The sequence below is a fragment of the Salvelinus sp. IW2-2015 genome, linkage group LG2 (genome assembly GCF_002910315.2).
Source record: "Salvelinus sp. IW2-2015 linkage group LG2, ASM291031v2, whole genome shotgun sequence".
NCBI lineage: Eukaryota > Metazoa > Chordata > Actinopteri > Salmoniformes > Salmonidae > Salvelinus > Salvelinus sp. IW2-2015.
Window position 1 is genome coordinate 2,011,699 of NC_036839.1, and position 19,184 is coordinate 2,030,882.

General features: G+C 42.0%; 1 protein-coding gene across 1 annotated transcript in view; it reads left to right on the forward strand.

Annotated features, from left to right (window-relative positions):
* Positions 1-19,184, forward strand: part of LOC111973076 (LIM domain only protein 7) — a 121,032-nt gene that overhangs the window by 78,199 nt on the left and 23,649 nt on the right. The window contains exons 14-20 of the mRNA XM_070449280.1: positions 8,733-8,860; positions 10,119-10,812; positions 12,694-13,059; positions 13,439-13,553; positions 15,900-16,065; positions 16,320-16,387; positions 17,995-18,156. Coding sequence (XP_070305381.1) covers positions 8,733-8,860; positions 10,119-10,812; positions 12,694-13,059; positions 13,439-13,553; positions 15,900-16,065; positions 16,320-16,387; positions 17,995-18,156 — 1,699 coding nt within the window. The remainder of the gene's footprint in view (positions 1-8,732; positions 8,861-10,118; positions 10,813-12,693; positions 13,060-13,438; positions 13,554-15,899; positions 16,066-16,319; positions 16,388-17,994; positions 18,157-19,184) is intronic.

Sequence of the window (19,184 nt, forward strand, 5' to 3'; positions counted from 1 at the left end):
GAGGGTTTGTACACACAATACCAATATGCTGGGTCAACCAAACATACTGCGTATGTTATGTGCAGCTGAGAGTTTGAAAATTGTTGAAGCACAGGTTGTAGCGCTACCGTGATGGTTGGTTTTGTGTGACAGACAGACAAGATAGAGAGACATTGATAGCAGTATGATTCAGAAGTTTACAGGGAAGTCAAATGCAGGGAATGTTTTTGGACAACTTTGAATGCTTGAGTGAACAAGCGTATTTTGCGAATGGGATGGCTGAGATATACTGCATGGTTTTGTCTAACCCATTAGGCTAAAACCACATTAAGCTTGTGTTTAGTGTGACTCAACTGTTGCTTATTTTGTTTGCTTACTAATACCCAACAAGAAATTTGACAAATGGGGAGCATGTTTTGTTTGTACTAACCTTTAGTCTTAATGGTGTTATGTGGATGAAACTGATTGTTTAATCTTCAATGAATGTTGAATCTTGTTTTTTTGTTTCTGTGTTCTTACAATAACGTTTGTGTAAAAGTATGTTTCAGTTTATTTAATATGAGATTTACTTTAACAAGCACCTTTGCTCCACACTTTGAGTGCATTTATGATTGGCATGTGGTGTCGCATCGTGATTATAGTAGATTTGGAGTGTCTGTTGATACATACATCTGTAGCCTACTTTATGACCGTAAAGTCAGTCTTGTGCACTGTAGGTTTATGCTCCTAACTGATGGTCCAATGCATGTAACTGAGTTGACACTGATCTCACCCCGTCTTTAAACCCTCTTCCTCTTCTCTGGTGGTGTGTAGGAGCAAATCAATTGTCAGACCTTGCGGTGGACCAGGAGGCCCTGAAAGCAGGTGCGCTACGAGGAGCTACAGAAGAATCAGAGAGCAGGTCAAGGAGAACGAAGACCAGTGGCAAGGAGTGGTGAGTATATGAACCTACGACGACCACACACATGGCTGTGTTCAGTAGGTATAATGTGACAAAATATTTTTGAAACACTAAATGAAAATGAGTGTTTGTTATTGGATCAGGTAGTCTTAGGTGTTATTCACTAAGAACCAAATGGAAGCAAACAGGACGAAACTGGTAAGAACCCACGCTGAATTGGTCCAATAGAAACATGTAAACATTTTCTACGGTCTGCACTAATGAATTACCCCTGGTATTCTCACCCTTGTCAGTCCTTTGGTTAGGTTTGGTTTGGGGGCAATAAACCCTGCATGCCCCACATATCCGTTCAACACAGCGGTCCCTACCTTACCAGGGGTCGCACACACTCAACCCAAATACTGTTAATACACTTGACTTGAACCCTCCCTCATGAGGGCTACATTAACGTAATACTCATGACATAACAGATTGATTAAAAAAAGTATATAGTATATTTTTATTGCACATATAAAGAAATACAATTACAAATTGAACAGATACATCCTTTTATCTCCCTATACCAGTGGTTCCCAAACGTTCTATAGTCCCGTACACCTTCAAAACATTCAACCTCCAGCTGCGTACCCCTTCTAGCACCAGGGTCAGCGCACTCTCAAATGTTGTTTTTGCCATCATTGTAAGCCTGCCACATACACACTATACGATACATTTATTAAATCATTTTCCATACATCGTTTTCATGCTAGTTAAGGGCCGAGAATCCACTCTCACATAGGTATGTGGTTGCAAAGGGCATCAGTGTCTTAACAGCGCGATGTTCCAAGGCAGGATACTCTGAGCGCAGCCCTGTCCAAAAATTGGCAGTGGCTTCTGATTAAATTAAACTTTCACAGTTTCGATGAGGCTCTCTTGTTCAGATATCGGTAAGTGGACTGGAGGCAGGGCATGAAAGGGATAACGAATCCAGTTGTTTGTGTCATCCGTTTCGGGAAAGTACCTGCGTAATTGTGCACCCAACTCACTCAGGTGCTTCGCTATATCACATTTGACATTGTCCAGTAAGCTTGAGTTCATTTGCACATAAAAAATTATACTTTTGATGTCCTTGTTAATGCAGACAGAGAAAACTCCAACTCCTTAATCATAGCCTCATTTGTCCTGCACATTGAATATTGTGTGGGAGAGTCCCTGTAATCCTAGATTCAGATCATTCAGGCAGAGAAAAAAGATCACCCAGATGGGCCAGTCATATGAGAAACTCGTCATCATGCAAGCGCGTCAGACAAGTGAAAATTATTGTCAGTAAGAGAACTTTAAGCTCTTCTCTCAATTAAAAAAAACGTGTCAAAACTTTGCCTCCTTGATAACCAGCGCACTTCTGTAATGTTGTAAAAGCAAACACTGTAGTGTCCGAAACGCATTCCTTTGGCAGCAAGAGCTCTCGGTGGATTCTGCAGTGTATCAAGAATCAACAATATCCTCTCCTATTATCCTGGTTTCCAGCGGTTTGCAGAAGAGGATGTCTTCCTTAATTGACCCTCCATAAACGTAACAAACGTTATACCAGGAGCTGTGCCAGGCCCGCCACGTCTGTTGACTCATCCAGCTGTAACGCATAGAATTACACTGGCTTGTATGCAAAGCAGAAATTGTTTCAAAAACATCTCCTGCCATCACTGACGTGTCGTGAAACAGTGTTGTTTGATAAAGGCATTGTCTGTATAGTTTTTGGGCCTTTTCCCCCAGCACTGTCCCAGCCATATCTGCAGCAGCAGGAAGAATTAAGGTCCTCCACAAAAGTATGGGGCTTGCCTGTCCTACCCACTCGGTAGCTCACCATATAAAACACTTATAGCCCCTTTCTTATTAATGATATCTGTTCCTTTTAAACATGTCTTACTACTCGAAAAGTCGTCTTACTTCTCGCTCAAAAAACTCCAGTGGCTTTACTTTTCAAATTGGCATGTTTTGTTTTCTAAATGTCTGCGCAAGAGTGGTTTCGTCGAGTTGTGAGATAGTACTTTTGCACATGTAACACATTGTGGCTGAGCAAAGGCACTACTCCCAATATAAGTGAACCCCAAATCAATGAGGTTCTCATCATTTTTTACGCCACTTCAATGGGCCAACGACCCTGTCTGTTGTTCGGGGCTTTCCTGGTAACGGGGCAGTAGCTATTCGGCTGCATCAGATTCACAACTGTCAGTGTCCATGCTAGCTGGGCTAAAAAACATGTAGAATTACTGATGCTAGCATTGGATGTGGTCGTGGAAGCAGGACTTGATCTGTACCATAATGTTGACAGAGTAAGTCTGATTCCGATGTTGACACTGCCTGGGAATATTTTTTATATGAAATGTGTGTCCATTTGTGATAAGCATGCGCCTGTGAAGAATGTTGAATCAGTGGAAGGGACAATCTCTGGTTTTCAGATAACTTGGCAGAATTCATTACAAAGAGAAATATATATTGGGCTCAAGCTAGACGTACACATGCTCCTGTTGACTGGGCCTCCTTCAGAGCGCTAAGAAACAAATGCACAGGTTTGATCAGGAAGTCCAAATCAGATTACTATTTCAATGGGGTCACAGAGAACCTAAACAAGCCTACCAAGTTCAGGAAGCTAATCAAATCAGTGTCAGGTTCTAATGTATCCTCTGGCCTTCCTGACCATTTCATGATGGATTCTAATGAAAGATAAAGCTGATATTGTAGGGGGTTTTAACAAGCACTTCATATCTGTTCAGTTTTTTAATAATGGTGGGACCAGGCCTCTAATGTAAGCCTCTGTTACAGTAAACTATGATATAGGCCCTCATGTGAAACCATGTTAACTTTGAGCCTGTTTCTTACACTGAGATCTATAAAGCACTAAAGGCAATGGACACTAAAAAGTCTGCAGGTACAGACAACCGGGACCCCTACAGTGGTTCCTCCTTTAAAAGTTGCGTCATACTGCGGCACACCTTGCGTGCTGCTGCAGCATTCTTGGCACGTCATTTAACTCTCAGCCATTTCTTCTGTTACTGCAAGTTATTGCTCTATTGACACCAGAGGGTATCTTTGAGAAGCATTTGATACTATTCCATATTGGCATTATCAGAGAATGTAAAAAAAAAAATTGTAACAACATAGTATATGGGATTGAGTTTAAGAAATGTTGCTTGATTAATTTGATTAATATTATGGTGTTTCCATTCAGAGAAAAATTGTCCGTTGTTAAATTCAGACCGTTTCGCTTGTCGGAGTGCAGTAGGGTTGATTTGAGCGTTCTGGCCTTAAAACGGCAGTCGAGCACCCAAGCTGCCGTTGGCTAGCTACTTCTAGACCTGTAGCGCCTTGTACCAAATGGTAGTTTGGACCTCACTTTATACGCGCAGAAAGATTTCAATGTGTTCATTGACAAAGCCCTTTCGGGTAAACTCCTTCTTTACCTCTGTAGTCTGGTCTCCTTCAACACCAGCAGTTACCATACCCGGTCATAGGTGGTTGCTACTTAAAGTCCCCAGGACATTCACAGTATAAGGCAAGACTGCCTTCTCTTCTTGTGCACCAGAGGCATGGAATAATCTGCAATCCATGCTTCATCTAATATGTTAGTGCCACTGAATGAATTTAAAATATTGATGGGAGACTCTGTTACAGCAGCAAATTGATTGTTGCTGCTGCCTTGGCCAGGTCTCCCTTGAAAAAGAGACTCTGGGTCTCAATGGGCTTTTCCTGGTTAAATAAATAAAATGTATGTGTACATACTGTATATACAGTGGGGAGAACAAGTATTTGATACACTGCCGATTTTGCAGGTTTTCCTACTTACAAAGCATGTAGAGGTCTGTAATTTTTATCATAGGTACACTTCAACTGTGAGAGACGGAATCTAAAACAAAATCCAGAAAATCACATTGTATGATTTTTAAGTATTCATTTGCATTTTATTCCACCCCTACCTTGTCATAACACAACTGATTGGCTTAAACACATAAGAAGGAAAGAAATCACCAAATTAACAAGGCACACCTGTTAGTTGAAATGCATTCCAGGTGACTACCTCATGAAGCTGGTGAGAGAATGCCAAGTGTGTGCTCCTACCTAACGCAGTAATTTATTTTGTAAATAGAATTTGCCATTGTAAATGGATCTGCAGGTAACTAAAACCAACCAGGTTCAATGTTAGCTAGTTAGCTATAACTAACAATGCAAATGTCTCTGAGATATGAATAATATTACTACACAGATCATACACGTAACATTTGCTAGTGATCCAGCCAGCTAACGTTAGCTCGCTAACAGTACACATTAACTTGAAAGGAAAACAACTTTCTTACAAAATTAGAACGTGTAATATCTGAATATGTAGCTAGCTAGACTTCTCTGCCACGGATGCCATGGTTGCCTTAGTTTGAAGATGTAATCCGTATAGACAGGTGTTATATACAACAGCCTTCTGTGTGTTCTCTTTTTATAGCCGTCTGCATATTTGCAATCAAACGGCAGAATTTTCTCCATCTCCTTAGCTGCCATACTCTAATTCCACCGTGCATTTCACTGATTCCAAACTCGGTCCTCCAGAAAGTGGAGAGCAACACCTTTGCAGTTCTACTACGTGATATCTTTCAAAAAAGCCACGTTAGAAAGGATTACCTACACATACTGTCCAGCTCATATTTATAGACAGAAGCCCGCTACATGGCAGACCAATCCAAACTCATCTCTCGGCATGTCCAGCCCACCCATTATCTCAGCCAATCATGGCTAGCGGGAAGGTTATTTTTCTGTGGCTGAACCAACTAGGCTRGTAATTTCACAATTTCATTTGTATTTACAGATGGCATACACGTTTGTTATTAATAAAACACATTTAGATTTTTCTTTAAAGTTTATGTTCAAATGGCTCTCCTGTGAAGTACTGATGTGCATCATACGCCTAGTTTCCTGAKATGAGCCACATTTTAACAGATTGGATTCTTCCAGCTAAGGAGAGAGGCAGACTATCCTAGCATTGTAAGTCTGCTTTAAATCGTGTGACTAGACTCGCAAAGTTAGTTTCATGGAGGGTAGCCTGAGAATGTGTTATTTGCACACCTAAATAGGAAAAACCAGAGGGCAATAGATGGAAAGGCAGGACTCCAGGGGGAATTTGCTTGATCAGAAAACATTTTCTGAATGTTCAATTTGTAACCTGAGAATGATCCAATTGTGTTTAAAATATGCAGAATGTTACCGACAGAGTTCACATGGTTAGTCATATATAATAGTAAATCATCTGCATACAGTGACACTGTGTTCTTCACCAGCTTGGCGGATTCCATTGAATAATGATGATAATTTTAAGGCCAAGGAAAGCGGTTCTGTCGAAAGTGTAAAAAGGAGCGGGGAGTGAAATGGGATGATATCCACCACATTCTGACAGATATTTTTTGAGTAAAAGTGAGAGGGAGGCTTGAGTTTGCGTCGGTGGGAAAGAGCCCTGTGATAACGAGTCGGTGAACATATCTAATAGTAATGGGGCGAGTTGAGGAAATCGACGGGGAATCCYTAAGGGCCTGGGGCCTTGCCACTTTGCATTYACTTTAGACCCTTTGTTATCTCATCTAGYTGCAGAGCGTTATCCAGAACTTTATTCATGTCCATATCAATGGATTGTCTAAAAATGTTGTCCATAGCCATATTGTCTCATGGGGGGTTCGGATTTGTAGAGGTTTGAATACAACGACACAAACATTGAATAAATATTAGAGGAATCACTTGTAAGATTACAGGAAGAGTCATATCCCTGAGAGATAAGATGAGATGCTGACTGGCGTGTAACTTTACCCCTAACTACATGTACAAAATAGCTCAACTAACATGTACCTCCGCACATTGACTCGTTACCGGTACTGTCACGCCCTGATCTGTTTCCCCTGTCCTTGTGCTTGTCTCCACCCCCTCCAGGTGTCACCCATCTTTCCCACTTATCCTCTGGGTATTTATACCTGTGTTTTCTGTCTTTCTGTGCCAGTTCACCTTGTTTGTTCAAGTCAACCAGTGGTGGTCTCTGCTCCTTTTTCCCAAGTGTCTCTTTTTCCTCATCCTCCTGGTTTTTGACCCTTGCCTGTCCTGACCCTGTACCCACCCGCCTGACCACCCTGCCTGTCCCTGAGCCTGCCTGCTGTCATTTACCTGCTCCTGTTACAATAAACATTGTTACTTCACACAGCCTGCACTTGGGTCTTACCTTGATTCCTGATAGGTACCCCCTGTATATAGCCTCCATATTGTTATTTTATTGTGTTACRTTTTATTACATTTTTTACTTTAGTTTATTTAGTAAATATTTTCTTAACTCTATTTCTTGAACTGCATTGTTGGTTACGGGTTTGTAAGTAAGCATTTCACGGTAATACAACAGGTGTAGACCTTACAGTGAAATGCTTACTTACCGGCTCTAACCAATAGTGCACAAAAAGTATTAGGTGAACAATAGGTAAGTAAAGAAATAAAACAACTGTAAAAAGACAGGCTATATACAGTGTCTAGGCTATAAAAGTAGCGAGGCTACATACAGACACCGGTTAGTCAGGCTGATTGAGGTAGTATGTACATGTAGATATGGTTAAAGTGACTATGCATATATGATAAACAGAGAGTAGCAGTAGCGTAAAAGAGGGGTTGGCGGGTGGTGGGTGGCGGGTGGCGGGACACAATGCAGATAGCCCGGTTAGCCAATGTGCGGGAGCACTGGTTGGTCGGCCCAAATGAGGTAGTATGTACATGAATGTATAGTTAAAGTGACAATAAACAGAGAGTAGCAGCAGCGTAAAAGAGGGTTTGAGAGGGGCACACAATGCAAATAGTCCGGGTAGCCATTTGATTACCTGTTCAGGAGTCTTATGGAGTCTTACTACAGAGTTCWGGAAGAGGGTGCCACTAACTATTGTATAACATCCTCCAGGATCTGAAATGATCTGTGAGGGTAAAAACTGTACTAGTTTGTGAATCACAAAATTGATGTTCCCCTTCCCCTGGCATGCAAAACCTGTCCAACCCATGRTTTACGCAATCTAGTGTGGTCGTTAATATGTAGGGAACTGGGCCTGTTTAATCATCACCGATTAAACAGTCATCGACCATATCACTATATAAGCCATGGTTATTGTGTCCTTGTATAAATGTGTACACTCAAGTCAAAGCCATCCCAGCTGTCTACAGGTAACAACATACTGTATGATAGATCAGTCTAGTTCGTATTTGAAATGGGGAGAATGGAAATCTGAAAAGAACAGCTATTCTGGCCCAGTTTGTGCCTGTGGGTACAGGTGAAAGGAGAGCTTGTTTTGTAAAGGTACAGAGAGAAAGAGAGAGAGGGTAGAGAGTGCGCAGAAAAAGAAAGAGACAGAAGAAAAAGAGGGGCAGGAAGCAAAAGTTAGGTCAGTTCACAATGTTTCATCATGTCCCACTCAGTTCATGTAATTATTCCACGAAATATCAGTGAGTATGTTAAAGGCCTCATTCTTACCTGTTACTGTGCTATATGCAGTTGTGTGATAACATGGTGCAGCAGTATAGTATGGTGTGTTAGCACAGATTTAGGTCATTCACGGGCCCCAATACACATGGGACATGAGGTGGGAGGAGCTAAACTGACACAAATAGGATACCTCCAAATGTAGTTTGTTCTCTCTCTCTTTCTCTCTCTCTCTTTCTCTCTATCTATCTATCTATATTTCTCTATTTCTCTCTCCCTCCCTCCCTCCCTCCCGGCTAACACCTATCACATTAACCACCCTCAACATCCGTTAGGGGATTTAAACTGTTACATTCATTTTTCCAAGATGCACGTTTCTGAATTTGCGTTTCTTCTCRGCAGGATCTCACCAAGTGGAAGAACCGTCGCAAGAGCTTCAACTCTGATATTGTGAAGAAGAAAGAGGAGAGGGAGCAGACCACAGCGAGCAGCGGAATAGGGAGCCGCGGTTTCCAGGATTCCAATCGGAGGTAATAGAGTGACAGGTAGACACCAGGGCCAATGATTTAATTCGGGCTCTCATCGGAAAACAATTTGCAAGGGGAAATTTATAATGAGGCTTTCTTACTGGACATGTCCAGTTGATCCCGCCATGTCCACGTAGTCCCTGCCTGTTCTTCCGTTTGGTGCCTGYTGAACATGACAGTGGGGATGTGCTCATGAAATATGGCRTGATTGAATGTAAGACTTAAAAAAAGAAGTCTATGATTGATGAAAGTACTGTATCTGCTAGACATCCTCAAATACAAATCCTGCATGTGTTCTAGTTATTATGTTCTCTATATTCTATACAGTTACCAAAGGGCATTTGGGCTAGCCATGCTCCGACAAGGTATAAATCATAATTTTTGTACAGACAATTAGAAACATACAGTGGCTTCAGAAAGTATTCAGACCCCTTGATTTTTTTCCCACATTTTGTTGCATTACAGCCTTATTCTTTGTCGTTATGGGGGTTTGTGTGTAGATTGCTGAGGATTTAAAAAAAATCTGTAACAAAATGTGGAAAAAGTCAAGGGGTCTGAATACTTTCTGAAGGCACTGTATAATCCTTTATTGGTTGTATATGTTTTGTATATGTATATGTTTTACCCTGTTTTAAAGTATTTTGTCATCAGAATTCTAATCAGTATTTTTWGATGTGTTTTCACTCTCACTCAAAGCTGTCCTGTTACTGTATAAGTACTTACTACACCAACAAACACCGGTCGATGACAACTCAGGCACAAATACAGGGCCATACAAACGTTTGTGTTTTTTTACAGACTTTTGATGAGACGTTTGCCCTGAGAGAAAGTGACCTGCGACTGTGTTAATGAATGAACAGTAATTGTCTCTCTGCAAAGCGTTGTGTGAAAGRGTAATCTAATCGTGGCTTAAATCCWACCTCACCTCTTTTTTTTGTTCTTTCAAACTTCTCTTTCCCTTCCCCCTTTCACCTTTCCTCAATCCTTTTCTCATTCTGCCCTCTCCTTTTATCCCCCTCCACCTTTCACTTTTTTCTCTGGTTTTCCCATCCTCCCTTGTCTCTTCGGCTCCTTTCTCTCTTTCACCCATCCTATCTTCCTTTTACCCTGCCCTCCTCGCTCTCTCTCTCTCTGTCTTTCTCTCTCTCAATCGCTTACATAACACCTTTTAATCCCTTTCCCTTCTCTCTTTCACCTCCCTTCCCTTCCATCCCTCTCTCCCCTCACCCTCCCTCTCTCCCTCTCTTCTCCATCCCCACAGCTCCATCGGCAGTCGCCTCAACTCCCTCGCCTCTCTGGACCAGGACGTGTTTGAAGACTCCGCCCCGGTCCTCCGCACCCTCCCTCCGAGGAGCTACACCTTCGACAACCCCTACACCCCTCTTGACCGCCTCAGACCCACTAGCTCCTCCGTGCTAGAGGCGTGCGCTGCCACCACGGCAACCAACAGGGCTGTCTCGCCTTCTAGGGTCAACATGAGTGACAGTATCGACAGTCCCTTCGGTTCTGGTAGCGACACCACCAACAACACTACCACTGTGGGTCGCACCTCCAACTACAACCCCTACGTTCAAGCCCCGAATCCCTCWGAGAGAGCCCCAAGCCTGGCCTCACGGTACACCAGTGCAGCCAAGACGGAGGAGACCTTCAGCACCAGCACCACCACCACCCCTAGCCTACTACCCAAAGCGCACGAGCCCAGTCGCCCATGGCTGGGGAAGGTGTCTGAAGAAGTGACCCCATCCACTGGTGGTGGCTCTCTGTACAAACAACAGCCACAGTACAACTCGGTGGTGATGGACCCACAGCCCATGCCTCCTGGTGTGTCTCGGGTTTCTGCCTCTCTCCCCAGGAGCTACATGAGACCGGACAGTGCTCGGCTCACCTCTGTCGTCATGCCACGGCCCTTCGGGAGCCAGTCCACAAGCGTCGCATCACTGCCCCGCGCCTACACCGTGAGTACTGTAGTATACAGTAATATTACCACACTTTCCAATTCTGTCTGTGTGTGTGGTTGTTTGTTACCTCAGGACTGCTTTCTGCAGAAACTGCTTTTAGTAGACTAGAGGATTTGGGTGAGGTACTTCAATGGCTGTGGGTTGTGTACTTGGTTATGTTCATTAGGGCACGCAACGTTTTTGAAACTTTTACAACAAAACATTTAAATGTTTCAGTCCATTTTCCTCTATTTGTTACATAATGAACAGGACCTAAGACTGTAGGAATGTTGTATTGTGTCGGTTGCAGCGTAGTCTATTTCCAGTGTAGTAGTTGCTCACACGCCTGATTTGTTTTATCTGTCAGTGAATAATGAATGAAGCTTTTTTGAACTATGTGACTGTCACGCCCTGACCTGTGATATCTCTGTTTTCTTTATATTTTGGTTAGGTCAGGGTGTGACTAGGGTGGGTACGCTAGTTTTGTATTGTCTAGGGTTTTTGTATTGTCTAGGGTTTTTGTATGTCTAGGGGTTTTTGTTGGCCTGATATGGTTTGTTATGACTTTGATTAGTATTTGCTCACAACTTTTAATTACACTAACAAAGTACATTTAACCATGTAAAAATAGGCTCCCTTTTAACCATATAAATATACAGTGCATTGGAAAGTATTCAGACCCCTTAACTTTTTCCACATTTTGTTACATTAGAGCCTTAATTTAATTTGGATTAAATAAAAACAAATGATCATCAATCTACACACAATACCCCATAATGACAAAGCAGCAACAGATTTTTAGAAATGTTTGCAAAAAAAATTACAATAAAATAAAAAGTATACCTTATTTACCTAAGTATTCAGACCCTTTGCTTATGAGCTCAGGTCCATCCTGTTTCCATTGATCATCCTTGAGATGTTTCTACAAATGATTGGAGTCCACCTYTGGTAAATTCAAATGATTGGACATGATTTGGAAAGGCACACCTGTCTAAATAAGGTCCCATAGTTGACAGTGCATGTCAGAACAAAAACCAAGTCATGAGGTCGAAGAAATTGTCCGTAGAGCGCCAAGACAGGATTGTATCGAGGCACAGATCTGGGAAAGGGTACCAAAACCATGGCATTGAAGGTCCCCAAGAACACAGTGGCCTCCATCATTCTTAAATGGAAGAAGTTTGAGACCACCAAGACTCTTCCTAGAGCTGGCAGCCCCCAGCCAAACTGAGCAATTGGGGGAGAAGGGCCTTGGTCAGGGAGGTGACCATGAACCCGATGGTCACTCTGACAGAGCTCTAGAGTTCCTCTGTGGAGATGGGAGAACCTTCCAGAAGGACAACCATCTCTGCAGCACTCCACCAATCAGGCCTTTATACTAGAGTGGCCAGACAGAAGCCACTCCTCGTTAAAAGGCACGTGACAGCCTGCTTGGAGTTTGCCAAAAGGCACCTAAAGGACTCTCAGACAATGAGAAACAAGATTATCTGGTCTGATAAAACCAAGATTTAACTCTTTGGCCTGAATGCCAAGCATCACGTCTGMAGGCACCGCTCATCACCTGGCCAATACCATTCCTACGGCAAAGCATGGTGGTGGCAGCATGCTGTGGGGATGTTTTTCAATGGCAGGGACTGGGAGACTAGTCAGGATTGAGGGAAAGATTAACGGAYCAAAGTACAGAGAGATCCTTGATGAAAACCTGTTCCAGAACGCTCAGGACCTCAAACTGGGGTGAAGGATCACCTTCCAACAGGACAATTTGTAAACATTTTTAAAAATGTCATTATGGAGTATTGTGTGTAGATTGATGGGGGGGACTATTTAATCAATTTTAGAATAAGGCTGTAACAAAATGTGGGAAAGGTGAAAGGGTCTGAACACTTTCCAATTGCACTGTAGGCTCCTCTGATGGCTGACTCTCAGAAAAGTGTGAACGGAGAGACGGATTTCACCAAGAAGCCGTCGGACCCCAGCCGCTATATCCAGGTCATGACCTCTGAGGACAAGGCGCACTCCCTCTCCAGCTCTGCCCACAGCAGTGAAGAAGAAGAAGAAGAAGAAGAAGAAGAAGAAGAAGAAGAAGAAGAAGAAGAAGAAGAAGAAGAAGAAAGGGGTGTGACCCCCACACTTGCCACAACACTTGCCCCTACCCTGGCCCCTTCTCCTGTCCCTTCTCAGGCCAGGAGTCCTTCACCCGCCCTCCAGACCCCAAAAGTGGCCTACCCAGCCCCAGTCAGTCCGTTACCTACAAAAGACACAAACCAGGTAGGTTTYGATTTTGGTTATGAGGCAGATTAGACTTTTTCAGGGCACATTTGCAGTATTCCAGAGCTGAAGCCAAAAATAGCACATAGTAATAAGGACATCACATGTAAAAAAACAATTTGTTAAAGAAATGTTGGAATGTAAGTAGCAGTCACAGTACTGGAATGAGCAAGCGAGTACGATGTGTACTGCATACTGTAGTGTCACTGTGCATACTATACTATGCAGCTAGTGCTACATACAGCAGGAGATACAGTAGGAGTGATGCTTTCCATTGTCAGACAGCAACTAATAATTCATAGTGAAGGACAAATGTTATTCTTTCGCTGGCTTTGGAACACAACCTGGCATTCTTAATGTGTGTGTGTGTGTTGTGTAGGAGAGCTACGCTGACATGCGGATCAGTCTCAACCAGAAGCCCAACAGCAGTCGAGACTTTGGCTTCCAGGCAGATTGGGACTCCACTGGAGCACACATCACCTCCATCCAACCAGGTAAACACATACGCACGCACACACACACACACACACACACACACACACACACACACACACATTTAGCACAAAACACACACATGTAGCATGGTTAACACAAACAAAGAGTAACAACTGAACCAACTGTCTGATTGTAAACCGGGCCTTTGTACATACAGCATGTTGGAGGATAGTGAAGGAAGAATGAGCACAGATTAATGGCAATTKATGTAACGGTATCAAACACTTGGGAACCATGTTTAATGTGTTTGATACCGTTCCAGTCCAGCCTTAACAATGAGCGCATCATTTGATTTAAAGTGACACCAGCCTCCACTGGCACAGCAGGCTCATCTCTCATCTCAGTGAGAAAGTTTTAAAGGTTGTTAATTTAAGCAATGGACAATATGTGAGACACTGGGAATAAAACTGCCCTAGGACATGATCATTGATCAATTACGAGCAAATATACCGTGCCCTTGTTGTAGTCTTCCTTTGACTTCTTACGCAACAAAGGACTGTAGTTGCTTGGTGAGATTTGATTCGTGGACAACGGCTTCACTCCCTTTTGTTCAAAAACCATTCATAATTCACACAGAAGAGTAAATACCATGCCACTGCTAACACTGCACCAGTAGCTGGAGGTCCATGAGTTTGATGTGTTTGATACCATTAATAGGATTCTATTCCAGCCATTACAATGAGCCCGTCCTCCAATTTCTGCCTCTGCTGGCAACAACACGTAGTGCCAGATACCTTAGTACAGTGCCAATAGACCGTGAAATAGTGAAATACATATAGTTAAACTAGTAATTTAATTACATTTTGCAGTAGCTTGTTGATACTTGAATTAAATTCAAATATGGGTAGTGTTTTTAGTAGTTAATTACTATTTTGCCATGTAGCGGTGAAACTAACTACTGCAACTACACAGTTGTAGTCTCATACATTTTTGACATCAGACCTTCCTAATTCACAATTGAGACATAGTTGTTGCGTTTAATAGACTAAATTAAACATTATGTTAACAGTTGACTCCAGAGTAACCTGTTCTTGCAAATTTGTAGTCTATGATATTTCAGATTTAGATATTAGTATTTATCACAAAGTAGTTTAGTTCAGTAAACTATATGTTTCTTAAGGGTAGCTTTAGTTCAGTAAACTATATGTTTCTTAAGGGTAGCTTTAGTTCAGTAAACTGTATGTTTCTTAAGGGTAGCTTTAGTTCAGTAAACTGTATGTTTCTTTGGGGTAGCTTTAGTTCAGTAAACTATATGTTTCTTACGGGTAGCTTTAGTTCAGTAAACTGTATGTTTCTTAAGGGTAGCTTTAGTTCAGTAAACTATATGTTTCTTAAGTGTAGCTTTAGTTCAGTAAACTGTATGTTTCTTAAGGGTAGCTTTAGTGTAGCTTAACTTCTTCCAGTGGGAAGTAATTGGTAGCTTGGTAAACTATATTACATAAAATTTAAATTAAATAAAAAAATAAGAGTTATGTAAAGGAAAGACACCAAGAGACAACAAAAAATACTATTTATGCACTATTTATACATACATTTTCATATTCTTAAATACAGTCCAGTTAAATTAGATCTTTAGAAAGAGGAGAGGCGCTGTGCTACAGTATGTTTTTTAATCCGTTTTCTTTTTTTTTTTACTTGCTTTTTGCCTGAGTAACCTCTGGTGGCAGCGCATTCCACGATGACGTGACTCTATACATAGCTAAGCAACGCATGAAATCTCTTTTTGGTTTGGGTACCGTGAAGAAACCCATAGTGGCGTGTCTGGTGTATTTTGAAGTGTTTGAAGTGTATGCAAATACATTATACAAGTGGCTAGGCATTTTCAACACACAAATGTTTCTTAAAACGACTAGAAGATAAGTAGTCAGTAGCAGATCATGTGCCCGGCCTTATGTAGGGCAGCCTCTATCTAGGTCAGATTTGCTGGGGTTGTCTCTCTCTAGCCTATACCGTATGTACTAGGGGAGTACCTGGTGCCTGTTGTCATTCCACCCCTGACTTTTTGGTAGTCCAGTTCTTTCTCGTCAATGCAAATGAGGGAAGGAGACAAGAAGCTGAAGTCACAATAATTGAGATGTTTGTCCTATCTCTGTCATCTCTCTATTGTAACAGTTTAGATGTATCTTGACTGGTCTACATCACTACTGTGACACCTGTCTTGCCCTCTCTATTACTCACCCCCGTGCCTTCTCTGCCCCTATATCTGAGACCCGATTCCCTCTCTTACATATCTATCTCACCCCCTGTGCCCTCTACACTCTCTATATCTGACCACTGTTCCTTCCTTTTGTTCCTTCTTTACCCTCTCTATATCTGACCTCGCTGCCCCTCTCTGTGCCCCGCAGGCAGCCCAGCAGAGCTGTGCCAACTGCAGGTGGGCGACGAGGTGCTGTCGGTGAGCGGGCAAAGGGTGGCAGAGATGAGCTACGGCAAGTGGAAGAGCAGCACAGAGCAAGCTCTGCAGCAGGGAAGCCTTACCATGGACATACGACGTCACGGCAGGAACAGTGAGTAGACGACTAGAGAGANTTACGAGCAAATATACCGTGCCCTTGTTGTAGTCTTCCTTTGACTTCTTACGCAACAAAGGACTGTAGTTGCTTGGTGAGATTTGATTCGTGGACAACGGCTTCACTCCCTTTTGTTCAAAAACCATTCATAATTCACACAGAAGAGTAAATACCATGCCACTGCTAACACTGCACCAGTAGCTGGAGGTCCATGAGTTTGATGTGTTTGATACCATTAATAGGATTCTATTCCAGCCATTACAATGAGCCCGTCCTCCAATTTCTGCCTCTGCTGGCAACAACACGTAGTGCCAGATACCTTAGTACAGTGCCAATAGACCGTGAAATAGTGAAATACATATAGTTAAACTAGTAATTTAATTACATTTTGCAGTAGCTTGTTGATACTTGAATTAAATTCAAATATGGGTAGTGTTTTTAGTAGTTAATTACTATTTTGCCATGTAGCGGTGAAACTAACTACTGCAACTACACAGTTGTAGTCTCATACATTTTTGACATCAGACCTTCCTAATTCACAATTGAGACATAGTTGTTGCGTTTAATAGACTAAATTAAACATTATGTTAACAGTTGACTCCAGAGTAACCTGTTCTTGCAAATTTGTAGTCTATGATATTTCAGATTTAGATATTAGTATTTATCACAAAGTAGTTTAGTTCAGTAAACTATATGTTTCTTAAGGGTAGCTTTAGTTCAGTAAACTATATGTTTCTTAAGGGTAGCTTTAGTTCAGTAAACTGTATGTTTCTTAAGGGTAGCTTTAGTTCAGTAAACTGTATGTTTCTTTGGGGTAGCTTTAGTTCAGTAAACTATATGTTTCTTACGGGTAGCTTTAGTTCAGTAAACTGTATGTTTCTTAAGGGTAGCTTTAGTTCAGTAAACTATATGTTTCTTAAGTGTAGCTTTAGTTCAGTAAACTGTATGTTTCTTAAGGGTAGCTTTAGTGTAGCTTAACTTCTTCCAGTGGGAAGTAATTGGTAGCTTGGTAAACTATATTACATAAAATTTAAATTAAATAAAAAAATAAGAGTTATGTAAAGGAAAGACACCAAGAGACAACAAAAAATACTATTTATGCACTATTTATACATACATTTTCATATTCTTAAATACAGTCCAGTTAAATTAGATCTTTAGAAAGAGGAGAGGCGCTGTGCTACAGTATGTTTTTTAATCCGTTTTCTTTTTTTTTTTACTTGCTTTTTGCCTGAGTAACCTCTGGTGGCAGCGCATTCCACGATGACGTGACTCTATACATAGCTAAGCAACGCATGAAATCTCTTTTTGGTTTGGGTACCGTGAAGAAACCCATAGTGGCGTGTCTGGTGTATTTTGAAGTGTTTGAAGTGTATGCAAATACATTATACAAGTGMCTAGGCATTTTCAACACACAKATGTTTCTTAAAACGACTAGAAGATAAGTAGTCAGTAGCAGATCATGTGCCCGGCCTTATGTAGGGCAGCCTCTATCTAGGTCAGATTTGCTGGGGTTGTCTCTCTCTAGCCTATACCGTATGTACTAGGGGAGTACCTGGTGCCTGTTGTCATTCCACCCCTGACTTTTTGGTAGTCCAGTTCTTTCTCGTCAATGCAAATGAGGGAAGGAGACAAGAAGCTGAAGTCACAATAATTGAGATGTTTGTCCTATCTCTGTCATCTCTCTATTGTAACAGTTTAGATGTATCTTGACTGGTCTACATCACTACTGTGACACCTGTCTTGCCCTCTCTATTACTCACCCCCGTGCCTTCTCTGCCCCTATATCTGAGACCCGATTCCCTCTCTTACATATCTATCTCACCCCCTGTGCCCTCTACACTCTCTATATCTGACCACTGTTCCTTCCTTTTGTTCCTTCTTTACCCTCTCTATATCTGACCTCGCTGCCCCTCTCTGTGCCCCGCAGGCAGCCCAGCAGAGCTGTGCCAACTGCAGGTGGGCGACGAGGTGCTGTCGGTGAGCGGGCAAAGGGTGGCAGAGATGAGCTACGGCAAGTGGAAGAGCAGCACAGAGCAAGCTCTGCAGCAGGGAAGCCTTACCATGGACATACGACGTCACGGCAGGAACAGTGAGTAGACGACTAGAGAGAGAGAGAGAGAGAATGTGTGTGTTGTTACAGAGTACTTGTAGAATGTCAGTGTTATTTATGTTTGCTGTGTTGGTAAACTATTGCGACACGTTAAATTGGTCAGTACATTTTTCTGGTATCATGGCTCAGTTATTTAATGGCAGTTTAATGATAATTTCCTTCGTTTTCTAATCCTCGGTTCTGGGATAACCCTTTAGTTAGTGATATGTGTGCCCAGTTTTGTCCATCTTCCTTGTCTGTAGTTTCACTGTCTCTGCCTGCCTGCCTCTCTCTCTGTCTGTCTGTCTTTCACTTTCTGTATGCTTGTGTTTCTATACTTCTGTTTCCCCTTCTATGTCAGTCTGTTTGTGTTTCTGAATCTTTTATCTCTGTCCGTTTCTGTCTCCCTCTGTTCTCCTTTGTGCATTCCTTATGTGGTGTCTACCTTGTGAAGAACTAACTCATACTCAGGCACAAGATCCTACAGGTCCGAACTTGGTCTTTTGACTTTGTACTCCAACACTGGATTTGAAATGATACGATGAGGATGAGGTTAACGTGCAGACTGTCAGCTTTAATTTGAGGGTATTTTCATCCATGTCAGGTGAACCGTTTAGAAATTGCAACACTCTTTGTACATWGTCCCCCTATTTTAGGGGACCAAAAGTATTGGGACAAATTTACTTGTGTACTAAAGTAATAACAAGTTAAGTATTTGGTCTCATTTTCATAGCACGCAATGACCTCATCAAGCTTGTGACTCTACAAATTTGTTGGACGCATTTTCTGTTTGTTTTTGTTGTGTTTCAGATTATTTTGTGTTTAATAGAAATMAATGGTAAATAATGTATTGTGTCATTTTGACTCTACATTAAGGTGGATGCTACCATATTCTGGATAATCCTGAATAATAATGAGTGAGAAAGTTACAGATGCACAAATATCATACCCCTAAGATGTGCTAACCTCTCATCATTACAATAACAAGGCAAGGTGTCACACTGGTATAAAGGATTTTGGAGACAGGC